Below are 16435 nucleotides of genomic sequence, written 5' to 3'. Positions count from 1 at the left end.
TTTTTATAAATCAATTAAATGAGTTAACTGATACGAGCATTATTTTTCTTGTTCAGACTTCTTGAAAAAAAAAAAAAAATACAATGATATTTACTTAGATGTACATAGTAAAACCATGAACGTAACCCGGTTTGCCTTGGACAATAAAATAACATAACATACATATAAAATTCAACCGATATTTCTTGTTTATTTGTGATGGATATTTTATGTGACATATGTGTACAATTATAAAGCAGCATGTAAAAACAGAAGTCCTCAGATAGTCAGATACTTTCACTCCGTAACATATACGTCTCTTAAATGAAATCTACCTCTCATCCTCTTCACCTCACCCATCTTCAACTACAAACCCTAATTATTAACAGACTATACACACTCTTTCACTCAATAGCTCTAACAACCCTCATTTACTACAGACTTTCTTCTATCTTTGCACTATTTCACACAACTCAACCATTCATTCCTCATATCTTAATATTCATAGCAGAATTCGTACTCTCTTTTATATGGCTTATGAGCCAGTCGTTCCTTTGGAGACCTGTCACAAGAACTGTGTTCCCGGACAGGTTGTCAAACGACGACCAACTTCCACCAATTGACGTGTTCATATGTACGGCGGATCCTCAAAAGGAACCGCCACTTGGGGTTATGAACACGGTTGTCTCCACCATGGCTTTGAATTATCCACCTGAAAAACTTTGTGTTTATCTTTCTGATGATGGGGGTTGTTTGGTGACTTTGGAAGCGATGCAAGAGGCTTGGAAATTTGCTAAGTTGTGGGTGCCCTTTTGTAAGAAGTATGATGTGAAGACGATTTGTCCTTCGGCTTATTTCGATGGACGAGAGGTTGATGATGATGAGGTTAATATGGATTGTGATGAGAAAGCTTGGATTAAGGTTTGAATTTGCTAATCTTTCTCTTTCATTTTGTGTCCTCACCATTTACATAAAACATTAAGATTTAGCGTATTATATTAATGTTTTCAGTAATGAATAAAAACTTAATAATTAATCAAGAATACATTAAATAGAGCTGATACTTGAATATATATAAATATATAAGCACATGATATGATATATTAGTTTATGTGGCATTGATTGAGTGCCTTTTATATACTTTAAGTAAAAAGGTAGATTGAATTTTAGATAAAAACTTGATCGGTATTAATTTAAGTGCAAATGGTTTAAAAAGATAACATAAGTTACTAAATTTGACAATCAAGATAACCCCCAAATCGTGTAAGTCCGAAAATGATTCCAATTTAATTTTTGCGCAAGAAAATGATTGCGTGTTTAAAAATTTTAAAATTGAGGTAATATCCAATGAAAAAAAAATCTAAATCGCGAATTACTTCAAATTGAAAGTTGAAACGGAAGCCTAGTGCTTCGATTAGCATTTGTTGTGAAGCAACTTGATCCAAAACATCACGAAAAACAACAAATCGAGATGAACAAGTCATTTGAACAAAACGACTTGTTTATCTCGATTCGTTGTTTTTCGTGATGTTTTTGATCAAGTTGCTTCACAACAAATGCTAATCGAAGCACTGGAATCTGTTCCAACTTTCAATTTGAAGTAATTCGCGATTTTAGATTATTATTTTTTCATTGGATATTACCTCAATTTTAAAATTTTTAAACACGCAATCGCAAAAATTAAATTGAAATCCTTTTCGGACATCTTTTTTTGAGGTTACCTTGATTGTCTTATGTTACCTTTCTGGGCCATTTGCCATTAATTTAATTGTCTCTATAAAAGAATTACTACGTATGTAGTTTAAAAAATATTATATTTACATTAAACTTTTTATTTACTTTATAATTTCACCTTTTACTTTTTAATTATCATTTTAACTTATATACTTACTATAGTTACATTAAATACATTAAAAAAAACTTTAACTTCTTATTGAAAAATATGTAAACGATAAATATAAATCAAAATATTTCATCAACTACAACGTATCAATATTTCGGTCTAGCGTTCCATGTCAGCGTTTCTCTCAAAGTCTCAAAATGGACTTCAGGTTTTCACAGTTTCAAGTTTTTTTTTTTTTTTTCAAACTCTTTTTTTGTGTTGATAATATATACTCCTCAAAACTGAAAATTAGCACCGAAATACTCATTTACTTTTTACCTGCAAAGTTTTCAAAGAACAATGCACTAAACACCGAATTTGATGCCTCGCCAATCCTATATATATTCCAAATAGGACTTAACGATGTCGGCATTCTGGTTTTTAATATACCACCACACTACCGCAGCATTACCGAATATTTTGTTAAAAGATAAAACATTTGAGATTCGAGATATTTTGTTAATTGTGACGCGTTATGTTATCACAAACATATACTCCGTACCAACTTAATTTAATGGGTGAATCAAGTTTTAAGTTTATATTTGAGAGGTGATTGAAGTCAAAATTTTCAATTGCTAATGGACATTAAAAATATTGAGTCATAAGTAAAGCACCTCTAGACTTTGTAATTGCAACGGACAAATCTGAATATTATAAATATTGCGTATGATCTCCTTGTACTTTTTGTAGTTTGGGTTGTTGGCTTGTTTGTCTCGTTATTGGCCCTTTTAGTTTGGGGATGGCTTTTGTCCCGGTTTAACTCGATATTAAATAGCGTACGTAGTTCTACTTACTAGTTTAGTGTTTGTTTTTTACTTTCAAGGCCTCATCGTTGGTTTGTTTGTATCAATTTTAAGTTTCTTTTATCATTCGATGAAGATTCCTAAATTTAATACTACAACATACAAAACCAAACAAACTTTAATAATAGAAAATTAAAACACAATGAAATAAAATATGTTTAATAACCGATAAAAGTTCTGCGGACTTATAATAGAATATTAAAAGTTGACATAATAATATAAACTATATAATTAAATAATATAGTACATTTTATAGATTAAAAGTTGAAAATGGGTATATAACTTATCATGTATTTTTGTAACGTAAATTTTAAGTCGAATAAGACCACTCCCAACGGTGATGGTTTACACCCGCTCTCACTCTATTTATCCTCTATTTATCCGAGGACGCCGATGGCATATATTGCCGCCTTCGGCCGCCCTTCAAAGCATCCACCCATTCCGCCCTGCAAATTTTCATCACCAAGCATAATTCAGGGCGACGTACTGCATCATTTTTTTTTATTATCTTTTTTAACGTATATATTATATCTTCAACCATATATATATATACATACATACATATATATATATATATATATATATATATATATATATATATATATATATATATATATATATATATATAACACAAAACACTTCAAACTTTCCAACTCAAAATCAAAACACACACTTCATAATCACTCAAAAATGTTGACATTTCCTCCCATAATTGTCTCATTCGATGTGTACTACGAAGGTTAATTTTCGAATGCTTTTACAAAGTACGGTTATACGCGTGCTTCGAAAGCTTCGTTCAAAGAAATCGACATTCGCGACGTTGGTTTACAGGACTTGTTTAGAAGAAAAAGTAAAAGTACCGTTTAAATACAATGACGTTCTGTATTTTGAAGATTATTCTCTTTCAGAGATCTCCGCTAAGTACCTACGTACCGACGAACAATGGTACGATATAAAAGATACCGTCCAATGGCGTTCAAATCGAATTTCTCTTTATTTACTTCCGGAAAATGAAGATGAACTTTATGAAAGTTCAGTACCTGCTTACGATACCGAAGGCTGTTTTTTATGGATTCCGATTAGAAAAATATTTTTAATATTTTATTGCCTTTTAGTTTAATTAAGTCGTACTTTAAAAAATATAACTGTACTTTTGTTTGTGTTTTGGGATAAAACTGTTGTTTAAAAAAATATTATATCATTTTAATAATTTAATAATCATAATAAAATACTAAAATGTGAGGAAATGTATCATGGTTGACAATGGTGTGTTATGAAAATATCATGGGAGAAAGTGGTTAGGAAGTGGAGAGAGAAAACTGATGTGTCGCTGAGGTGACTGATGTTAAAGCAGAGGGGTACGAAATAGTTATATTTTTATTGCGAAATACTATTAAATACGATACAATTTTACACAAGTTATTTATTTATTTATAAAGTGGATATACCTAAACCTTGCTACAACACTTATAGGCAGTGTACCTAATCGTACAGTAGTGTAGTTTTTAGTAAGTCCGGTTCGTCCACAGGGAGCTAGTCAAGTTTAACGCTATATTTTTAAACTATAGTTGTATATATATATATATATATATATATATATATATATATATATATATATATATATATATATATATATATATATATATATAAGTAGTATTATTATTATAAAAAGGGGGTTTTACTGTTTAATGACCGGTTTGTCGATTTTAAAACTTTAGTCGCAGTTAAAACCTAATGTAAAATATTAAAAATAAATATAGCTTAATTTAAAGCGTAAAATAAATAACGATAATTAAAGTGCGATAAATTAAAATGGATAAATAAAATGACAATAAATTAAAAGTGCGATAATTAAAAAGTACGATAATTAAAAATGCGATAAGATATAAAGGAATTATGCTTATTTAAACTTCCGTAATCATGATGTTTGACGTGTTGATTTTAATTTATTACCATGGATTAATTGTCCTTTGTCCTGGATTATTTAATATATCCATCTGATTTTTGTCCATAACAGTCCATCAGTCATAAATATAAAGTGCGAGTGTCCTCGTCAAATTATCCTTATACCCGAAGTCAAATATTCCAACTAATTGGGGACTTAAACTGTAACAAAGTTTTAATACTTTGTTAACAATTACGCCAAGTGTCCTTGTACATAATTCACCCATGTTTTAATGATTCCATTGACTATTAAACCATTCCCGTGTCCGGTTAAATGAACGATTATTAGTATTTATAAATATCCCGCCCATCGTGTCCGATTGAGTGTATATGGTTATTTATAGATACGTCAAATTGTAAATCTCTATATTAAATTAACGAACTATCATTCAGTTAAACTAATATAAAGCCCATTAATAGTCCATAGTCCAATTTCCACAAGGGTCGGTCTTTTGTCCAAACCCCAATTATGGTACAAAGCTCAATAACCCCGTCTTTAATATTTAGTCCAACATCATGATTACTTTGATTTAAATAAGCATAATAATAACTTAGCTACTAGACATTAATTTAAAAAGTTTGAACATAACTTACAATGAGTATTTTCTCGTTCAAGCTCGAGTTTAGATATCATTGAATTCCATGAGTTTGAATTCTCAATCTTTAAGGTCAATCTCAAGGATTGAGTAATATCAGTCTTAAAAGCTGATTTTTGATCTTTAAGGAGATTATCCTTTCTGGGGATCTGATTCATTAGTCTTATAAGCTAATTTGCACGGTGCCCCCCATTGTACGAGACAGATCCTCTCATGGTTAGGATAAGTCTGACTACTTGGCGACCCTGTTTGATGCTGAGGTCCGTGGATTTCCAGCTGATTTTTGAGAAAAATTTTCAAGATTTTTCGTAGACTCTACAACTGGTCTGGACGACAACTTCCTGACCTAAATCAAGAAGCGCGTGTCTTTTTCTCGGAAGACTTTACTTCCTTTTAAATCAAGTGGCACATTTCTTTCAAATATATTATAAGAAATCGGGTAAAACTGATAAAATTGTCCAAAACAAAAGTATCTTCAATTATTTGTACACAAATATGTGATATATGTTTTAAATAACTTGGTAAATTTTTCCCACACTTGGCTTTTATTTTCCTTTCTTTGCCTTTTTATTTTTCTCTATTTCATTTTAAATGAATTCAAGCATTTTAGGATGTTTCTCAATTTATGTCATTTCCGATGTAACAATAATTTCAGTGTTAACACCTAGAATTGAGTAGTCAGTATATAAGACTAGGGTTGTTCTTTATTATCAGAGAGCACTAGATTCTAATACAACTACTGCGTTACTAGTATTTTTAATAGTAACCAAGTGTTTAAATTAAAATTTTAAAAATTCGAAAGAATTTAACCCCTTCCCACACTTAAGATCTTGCAATACCCTCATTTGCAAGAAATCAGTAACAATTTAAATTATTAAGGGTGATTAGCGTAAAAAGATCATTAAGATTTTACCAAAGTTTCCAAACATATTGGATATTTTTTTTATATATATATAAAATCTTTAATAATAAAACAATTAATTAAATTTAAAATTTTGTTTTCCTTTTTATTTAGAACGAGGTTGTTTTGGTACGTTTACCTAGTCCGTCCCTTGACAAAATTTTAAAATTTGTCATTTTAAAGCGATTGTTTTAAAAGCAAAGATTTTTAGGTTTTTTTTAAAATGTTTTTGGCATACTTTAATTCAATAAGATTAAAAATAATGATAATAAAATTTCTCGTCCCGCCCTCTGGTAAAGCAATTTCGGTTCAATGACCTAGTCTTCAACTCACGACGAATTTTAAATATCAAATTTTTAACTTAATGAAATAAAGTAAATTTTTGTTTTTAAATTCACACCAAACTTAAATTTAAAATGCATAAAATTAAAAATTTTATACAAATATCATTAATATTTAAATATATTAGTTTTACAAACTTATATTAAAAATATTAATTTTTAAAATATTTACAAACTTAAATATATTGATTTAAAAGATTTAAAATATTAATTTAATATTTATATATTAATTTTAAAAACAAGGTAAAAATTAAAATTAAAAATCTTTTTGGTCTTTTATCCCACTTTAATCAATCAAATATTATCAAAAATATACGCCCCTCTTTTGGGTAAAGTAATTTCGGCTATTTTACCTAATTTTACTCCTGACGAATTTCTGAAATATTTTGGATTGATTGATTAAAGATATTTATACCTTAAGAATAAACGGTAAATTTAGCAGTGATGTAATAAATTTTTGTATGATATCAATAATTTCGGTTTCACATACCTAATTTTATTGAATATCAATTTAATACTTTATAGCGAACGATTCAGCATTTATTATCAAAAGGTTAAAAGCAATAAAATAAAATAAAAACTGTACATACTTACCTATGAGAAAGAATTCTCAGAGACCTTCTTTAGCCGACTCATAGGAAAGTCGTGTGATTTGGTTTTCCATAGCTACATAAGCGTAACCTCGATTTTTCAATAACTTTTCTTCTAAACATATGAACAGTCCTTCTCTGCATAGAGTAACAAATTTGGTATTTGAATATGTTTGATTGTTCGAACAATTACCTTCGTGTGACCATTTTCCGCATTTATGACATCTTTCAAAGTGTCGTGCTCTTCTTTTTGTTGCGGATTTTGATTTTCCTTTACCAAAATGTATCTTATGACGATCTTTCCTGAGTTCTTTCCTCACTTCATCCATTTTGCCTCTTATGAATCATACCAGTTCACTCGAAAAGATGTTATTATTACGTTTAGTAATCATAGCGTGTAGTAGTAGACCATGGTTCAGATCAAAGGAATTCTTCACCTCGTAAAACCTAAAAAAAATAAAAATTCAGAATGGAGGGAAAAGACTATTTCTCTAGGGTCTACTAGGGAAAGACCATTCGGATTCCATTCTCGAGAACTACACGAAAACAGAAAATCTAACTCTAATAGAAATACATATTACCCTTAAAAAGACTTGATTCTCCCCACACTTAGTTAGCTGTGGTGTTGAAATTGTGATTAACTTCATTTTCAACTTCCATTGGACCATGTATGTAATGTTTAACTCTGTGACCATTAACTTTAAATTCAATCCCATTTGAATTTATTAACTCTATTGTTCCGTATGGGAAAACTTTTTTGACTATGAATGGTCCAAACCATCTTGATTTCAATTTTCCAGGAAATAGCTTGAATCGTGAATTGAAAAGAAGGACTCTGTCTCCTTCTTTAAATTCTTTTGAACTTCTGATTCTTTTATCATGCCATTTTTTCGTTCTTTCTTTATAGATTAACGAATTTTCATATGCTTCATGTCTTAATTCTTCTAATTCGTTTAGTTGACTTAATCGTAAACGTCCGGCTTCATGCAAATCAAGATTACATGTCTTTAAAGTCCAAAATACTTTGTGCTCAATTTCTACTGGAATGTAACAACCCAAACCAACCCGCGACCCAACCACGTGAAAAAAAAAAAAAAAATTTGTTGTACAGTGAAGTGGCGCGGCGCGCCAGGATGGCAGCGCGGCGCGCCATTCAGGCCTGTCCGGAAAGTTTCAAATGCGAAAAAGATCGACTAGTTCCCGACATTTTTAGACGACACGCTTTTAACCACACATTTAAATATGTAAAACTATCACGATTCAAACATAAAAATGATGTTTTACAAGCGGGGCCCACATCGGCCGTTTTACGAGTTTAATTCACAATATGAGTTTCGACCATCAAAAGTTAGTACCAAACTACACTACGAGCATGGTGTTTGGGATTAAACTACCCAAGTCTCAGTCAATACTCCAAAAGCTAAATAGCCCAAAAGCATTCTCTAGCAACGACGGGATTTCTAATCCAAGATGATGCCCTTACCCTTGTCCACAACCGAACCTATAAAAAGGTAAACAACGAGAGGGTAAGCAAAGCTTAGTGAATGCAATAATTATACGAATACATATATAATTATACCTACTTGCATACACTTACACAATACCGCAAACATGCTAGCAAACACAATTAGCTTATCGTCAAAATTACAACTATCATTCTCCAATACCACGAGCTAGCATATCAACCGCATATAAATATAACTCGAATAATATAATATGCTTACAACACAAATAACCATGGTTAACCAATCGTACAAGGGAACGGCGCTCGCGAAAACGCCATCGGTGTTCATAACATCCGTTAGGGCACTTAACACCTCGCACCACTAACCCCTAGGGTGGCACCTTAACACCTCGGTACTTCACCCCGATTGGCATCTTAACACCTCGATGCTTCACTCATATTTTACGGAGTGGTGTCTTAACACCTCGACACTACACTCCTAGGTGGCATCTTAACACCTCGATGCTACACCCGAGTGGCATCTTAACACCTCGATGCTACACTCTTCACGTGAAACGTGGTGTCTTAACACCTCGACACTACACATTTCACGCTACAATAAATAGATACATTATATACCTACGCATATAGTTATTCCACTCACCTCAAAGCTTGTGAAAAGATACCCGAGCTTGCGAAACCTCAATGTAACGTACCTAATCACATTATACATATTATTAAACGCAACTCAAGTTGGTCAACCAATTCTTTCACCATTCTAAAGCCATTTTGACCCAAAGTGCAATTTCAACCCATTTTGCACCATTAACCCTAATAATGGGTTAACTTCACCAAAAACCCTAACTCTAGCCAATTATGGTCTTATTACATTCTTAAATCACAAGGTTAACTCAATTTCACACTAGCAAGACCACTTAGGTCATTAAAGACCCAATCGACCCATTTTAAGGTCATTACACCCATTTACATATATATAAGTGTGCTAGTACATTAACTAACCAATTTAGGCTTATAAACATAATTTAATACTTTGAAAACCCTAATTGGTCATCTTTGAATCTACATGACCCAAATTCACCCAAAACCCCCAAATTTACTAGCAAATGGGTTTTGTGTGCAACACTAACCCAACCCTAACCCTTAAACACAATTAAAGTAAGAAATTGGGTTTTATAACTTACCAACACAATCACCACGTAGCTAGCGACTAGATGAACGACTTTAGAACTCGCACCAAGACTCGATTCGACTTCCTTCTTCCTTTAATGGAGTTTTCTCACTCTAGAACCTCCTCTCTCTAAACTTGAATGGAAGATGATAAGGTGGTTGTGAATGGAGTGAATGAGGCTCCCAAACTGATCTAAGGCATTAAATTCGGGTCCCAAAGTAGTTTTATTAAAATGCCCTCAAAATATCTAATTAAAAGAAAAAGGGGAATCTGTCACAGACAGATGGCGCGGCGCGCCATATAGCCGCGCGGCGTGCGACACCCCCAGTTCAGAATTTTTCCCTGCTTTAAATATACACAACAAAACCCCGTCTCAAGTATCGCAAATTCACTTATGTACACTGTAATTATTCGGGTCTTACATGGAAGATGACATGCTTTTCCGTAAACGAGTTTAAAAGGTGTGGTTCCAATTGGAGTTTTGTAGGCTATTCTAAAAGCCCAGAGTGCATCCTCCAATTTCATGGACCATTCCTTTGGATTCAATCCTACGGTTTTCTCTAGAATACGTTTTAATGCTCGGTTGGTATTTTCAACTTGTCCACTTGTTTGTGGATGATAAGCGGTTGAAATTTTATGAGTCACTCCATATCTTTTGAGAACTTTCTCAAGTTGATTGTTACAAAAATGAGTACCCCGATCACTTATTAAAGCTTTCTGTGTTCCGAACCTAGCAAAAAGACATTTTAAGAAGTTGAATACAACTCGTGCATCGTTAGTCGGGAGAGCTTGTGCTTCCGCCCATTTAGATACATAATCAATGGCAACGAGAATGTAGAGATTATTATGAAATTTTGAAAATGGACCCATAAAGTCAATACCCCAAAAGTCAAATACTTCACATACTTGAATGACATTTTGTGGCATTTCATCACGTTGACTTATTTTTCCGGCCCTTTGACAAGCATCACAGGATTTACAAAGAAGGTGTGCGTCTTTGAAAATTGTAGGCCAATAGAACCCAGCATAGTAAACTTTTCTTGCTGTAAGTTGAGGCCCATAATGCCCTCCTGTTGGTCCTGTGTGACAGTGGTTTAAGATTTGACTAGATTCATCCCCGAATACACATCGGCGTATTATTCCATTGGGACAACTTTTAAACAAATGTGGATCTTCCCAAAAATAGTGTTTTATATCACTAAAGAATTTCTTTCATTTTTGGTACGACAACCCTTTTTCAATGAATCCACATACTAAGTAGTTTGCATAGTCTGCAAACCATGGAATTTCATTATAATCTATCTGCAATAGATATTCATCAGGAAAGTTATCTTGTATAGCCGATTCATTTAGAACTTCTAATTCGGGATTTTCAAGACGAGAAAGATGATTAGCGGTGAGATTTTCTGCTCCCTTTTTGTCTCGGATTTCAATATCGAATTCTTGTAAGAGTAAGATCCAACGTATTAATCGTGGTTTGGCATCTTGTTTTGAAAATAGGTATCTAAGAGCAGAATGGTCAGTATAGACAACCGTTTTAGCTAAAACTAAATATGAACGAAATTTGTCAAAAGCAAAAACAATAGCAAGGAGTTCTTTTTCAGTAGTTGTGTAATTCGTTTGTGCTCCTTGTAACGTCTTACTAGCATAATAAATAGGTTGAAATCGTTTTTCAATCATTTGTCCTAAAACGGCTCCCATTGCAAAATCACTTGCATCGCGCATAAGTTCAAACGGTAGATTCCAATTTGGAGTTATCATGATCGGCGCATTAGTGAGTTTTTCTTTAATAATATTAAAAGATTTGATGCATTCATCCGAAAAGATGAATGGAGCATCCTTTTCTAGGAGTTTATTCATAGGAGTGGCAATTTTAGAAATTTTTTTTATGAAACGTCGGTAAAAACCGGCATGCCCTAGAAAACTCCTAACTCCTCTAACATTGGTGGGATGTGGAAGTTTAGCAATTACATCTACTTTAGCTCTATCCACTTCAATTCCTTCCTTTGAAATTTTATGATCAAGAACGATGCCTTCTTTAACCATGAAATGGCATTTCTCCCAATTAAGAACTAGATTTGATTGTTCGCATCTAATAAGCATTCGTTCAAGATTAACTAGACATGATTCAAATGTATCACCGAAGACTGAAAAGTCATCCATGAAAACTGCCATGCATTCTTCTATCATGTCGTGAAAAATCGCCATCATGCACCTTTGAAAGGTTGCAGGGGCGTTGCAAAGTCCAAATGGCATGTGTTTGTAAGCAAAAGTACCATAAGGGCACGTGAACGTGGTTTTCTCTTGGTCCTCGGGTGCTACTGGAATTTGAAAATATCTGGAAAAACCGTCAAGAAAACAATAGTAATTGTTCCCAGCTAACCTTTCTAACATTTGATCAATGAAAGGTAAGGGAAAGTGATCTTTTCTGGTGGCGTCATTTAATTTTCTATAATCAATACAGACACGCCATCATGTTACAGTCCTAGTAGGAATAAGCTCATTTTTTTCATTTGTGATGACAGTCATGCCACCCTTCTTAGGTACGCATTGAACTGGGCTTACCCATGGACTATCAGAGATTGGATAAATTAAACTTGCATCTAGCAGTTTAATAATTTCTTTCTTAACAACAACTTGCATATTAGGATTTAGTCTTCGTTGGTGTTGCACATACGTTTTATGACCTTCTTCCATAAGGATTTTATGTGTGCAATACGAAGGACTTATGCCTTTAATATCATGAATCTTCCATGCAATAGCTGGTTTATGAGCTTTTAGCACAGCAATGAGTTGAGATTTTTCATTTTCAGTAAGAGAAGATGAAATTATTACAGGTAATTCAGATTCACCATGTAAATAAACGTATTCCAAATGGTTTAGAAGTGGCTTTAATTCTAATGTCGGTGGTTCTTCTATCGATGATTTGTATCGATATATGTCTTCCTCTTTTAGCATTTGAATTTCTTCTGTTGTTGGTTCGTATCCATTAGCCATAAGTGCAGCTAACATTTCAGCTTCATCAATTGGTTCAGTTCCTTCTCCTAAAGAACATTCTCCTGTTCCTTGTAATTCTGGAAATTCTTCTAACAATTCTGCATGTGAATCTATAGTTTGAATATAATAACATGTATCATCTGTAGATTGCGGTTGTTGCATGGCTCTATCAACAGAAAAGGTAACACTCTCGTCCTCTATACTTAGGGTCAGTTTCTTACCAAATACGTCTATTATTGCTTTAGCCGTGTTTAAGAATGGTCTTCCTAATATAAGAGGAACTCGAGAATCTTCTTCCATGTCCAGAATAACAAAATCTACTGGAAATACTAAAGTACCAACTTTAACTAGCATGTTCTCCATTATCCCTCTAGGATATTTTACTGATCGATCTGCTAGTTGTATGCTTATTCGTGTTGGTTTCAATTCTCCAAGGTCTAGTTTAACGTATAATGAATACGACATTAAATTTATACTAGCACCTAAGTCTGCCAATGCTTCTATTGAACTAAGACTACCCAGAAAACATGGAATTGTGAAACTTCCTGGATCTGAAAGTTTTTCTGGTATCTTATTCAACAACACTGCAGAACAATTAGCATTCATAGTAACAGCCGAGAGTTCTTCCATTTTCTTTCTATTTGTGATTAGATCTTTCAAGCATTTAGCATATCTAGGCATTCCTGAAATCACATCAATGAAAGGAAGATTTATATTTATTTGTTTAAACATATCCAAGAATTTGGATTGCTCGGCTTCAAGTCTTTCTTTTCTCATTTTACTTGGGTAAGGAAGTGGTGGTTGGTATGGTTTAACATAAGGCTTAGCCTTAACTGTGTTATCTTCATTAACCTTTTCAACTACCGGTTCTGTTTCCTTATCTTGCTCAGATTGTGGTTCTTGTGGAGTAGGAATAGCGTTATCAGAAATTACAGGTATTTCAGGTGGTTTAAGTGTAATACCACTTCTTGTGGTAATGGATTTAGCTGTTTCATTTCGGAGGTTAGCATTTGTATCGCTAGGTAGACTTCCCGGTTTTCTTTCACCTATCAACCTTGCTAGGTTGCTTACTTCTTGTTACAGATTTTGGAATGAAGCTTGTTAATTTTTAAATGCTTGAGCATTTTGTTCATTGGTTTGTTTCTGTGATGTGAAAAACTGCGTTTGAGATTCAACTAGCTTCGACATCATGTCTTCTAAATTTGGCTTTTTATCATCGGTTTGTGGTGATTTATTTTGAAAAATAGGTCTTTGCTGATTGTAAGTATTATTGGATACTTGTTGATTGCTAGGACCTTGTTGATTGTTGTATGGAACATTTCGATTATAATTCTGGTTTTGATTGTAGTTTGGTCTTGGTGGTTGTTAATTATTCTGATAATTATTTCCAGGCCTTTGATTTATATATGAAACATTCTCTCTTTGTTCCATTGTTTGTTCAATACTGAGACAATCTTTTGTCAAATGTGGTCCTCCACACTGCCCACAACTAATTCGTATAGCGTGAATATCTTTAGTCATCTTTTCCATTCGTCTTTCGACAGCATCTATCTTTGCGAAAATGGAATCAAAGTTATGGCTAGAATCGGCTCTAGCCGCTTTAGATGATCTAACGATATCTTTTTCTAGGTGCCACTCAAGTGAGTGGGAAGCAGTGTTATCAATAATTTTGTAAGCTTCAGTTGCGGTTTTCTTCATAATGGAACCACCAGCTGCTATATCGATGTCTTTTCGTGTAGTGATGTCGTATCCTTGGTAGAATATTTGTACTATTTGATAAGTGTCTAAACCATGTTGCGGACATCCTCTTAACAACTTTCCAAATCTTGTACACGCCTCATATAGAGTTTCATTTGGCTTTTGCGTGAACGTAACAATTTCTCCTTGAAGTCTTACGGCTTTAGATGCCGGAAAGAATTGTTTAAGAAATTTTTTAACTAAAACGTCCCATGTATCAATCGCCCCTTCAAGTAACGATTCTAACCAATCTTTGGCTTCTCCCTTTAAAGTCCAGGGAAATAACATGAGATAGATCTGTTCATCCTCAACTTCTCTGATTTTAAATAGAGTACAAATCCTATTAAAGGTACGAAGATGTTCGTTTGGATCTTCCTTCGACGCACCACTAAATTGGCATTGATTAGTTACCATGTGTAGGATTTGTCCTTTGATTTCATAATCCGGTGCATTAATGTCTGGTTGAGTAATTGTGTGACCTTGACCAGTGCGTTTAGCCCTCATTCAGTCTTCCATACTTAGAGGTTCCAGATTTTTCATGATTAAATTTGTTGAATCTGAATCACTAGAGGATTCTGATTTAATGGTTTCTTCCTCGACAATCTCTGGATGAGTGATTTGTGGTTCAGGAGGAATGATTAGTGGTTCAGGATATCTGAATTGTCCCTGAATATCCTCCGGATTCTCAATTGTGAGGTCGGATTCAAAAAATGGATTATCGGAACTTTGAATTGGAGTACTTGGTCGACTAGATGACGATTCTAAAGAAATATCAACGGCGACAATATTAGCTAGATGTATTGATCGAGTTACATGTGGTTAATATATGAAAGGTGGTGAACGTTTTGCTCGGTGCATTCACAGAATATCCTTTTAGTTATAAAAATAAAAATTATATAAGTTATAAAATTAATAGACTTTTCTGATTTTGCCCACGTTTCGAATAGCCAATAGATGCAGCAGGTAGCCAGGACCCTTTAAATCGGAAGCTCACAACTCGCCACTAACAAATCCAACTATTATTACGAACCAGAAAATTTTGGATGTCTATCAATTTAACCACATAAAATAATTTTTCGTCGAAGTTTTTGAGAAGAAATAGAAAATTCTATGTCCTAAAAACTAGAGTGTCGAGAAATAAGAAAGAAAAAGAGCGCATCGAAAAACGTCGAAAAATAAAAGGTCGAAAAATAAAAAGTTGAAAAATAAGTGTCGATAAATAATAAAATGCAATGTCGAAACTTAAAAGTCTAAAAACTAAATATTAAAAGTTGCATCTAAAGGTATTAAAGCTTAAAAGTAATTCTATATCCAAAACGGCAATAACTTAAAAAGTACTAAAATCTTAAAACGGCGTCGCAAAATTCTAAAGCACCTAAATCTTAGTCTAAAGAAAAAAGCACTTAAGGGATTTTACGGCAAAGCCTAAATGAAACAACCCGTCCTTATCTACCTGGATGAAGTCTTCATCATTTGGTCTCATTGCGAGGTACTGACCTAAATATGCCATGTACGACTCCAAGTAATATCTTTAAAATGAGCAAATGCACAGCGGAAGATTTCTTTCATACCTGAGAATAAACATGCTTAAAAGTGTCAACCAAAAGGTTGGTGAGGTCATAGGTTTATCATAACAATCATTTCAATATATTAATAGACCACAAGATTTCCGTTTATAAATATATGTACACTCGCAAGTGTATAAAAGTATTCTATAAGTTGTAGGCACCTGGTAACAAGCCTTAACGTTCATGTTTTACCCTCTGAAGTACACCAGACCAGGTGTGTTTAAAATAACCTCGAAGTACTAAAGCATCCCATAGTCAGGATGGGGTTTGTCAGGCCCAATAGATCTATCTTTAGGATTCGCGCCTACCGTACATAGACAAGTAGTTTAATGTTACCAAGCTAAGGGTATATTTCTGGTTTAAACCCACGTAGAATTAGTTTTAGTACTTGTGCCTATTTCGTAAAACATTTATAAAAACAGCGCATGTATTCTCAGTCCCAAAAATATATATAAAAGGGAGCA

At 33.4% G+C, this 16435-nt stretch overlaps 1 protein-coding gene across 3 annotated transcripts in view; it reads left to right on the top strand.

The window, feature by feature from the left end:
* Nucleotides 1-275: 275 nt before the first annotated feature.
* Nucleotides 276-16435, top strand: part of LOC139893268 (cellulose synthase-like protein G2) — a 40938-nt gene continuing 24778 nt past the window's right edge. For all 3 annotated transcript variants that reach the window (XM_071876421.1, XM_071876422.1, XM_071876420.1), the window contains exon 1: nucleotides 276-900. In XM_071876421.1, the coding sequence (XP_071732522.1) occupies nucleotides 304-900 (597 nt within the window). In that variant the 5' untranslated portion in view covers nucleotides 276-303. The remainder of the gene's footprint in view (nucleotides 901-16435) is intronic.

The sequence above is a fragment of the Rutidosis leptorrhynchoides genome, chromosome 2 (genome assembly GCF_046630445.1).
Source record: "Rutidosis leptorrhynchoides isolate AG116_Rl617_1_P2 chromosome 2, CSIRO_AGI_Rlap_v1, whole genome shotgun sequence".
Taxonomy (NCBI): Eukaryota; Viridiplantae; Streptophyta; class Magnoliopsida; order Asterales; family Asteraceae; genus Rutidosis; species Rutidosis leptorrhynchoides.
Note: the sequence above shows the minus strand (reverse complement) of the source record. Positions and strands in the feature narration are given on the sequence as shown.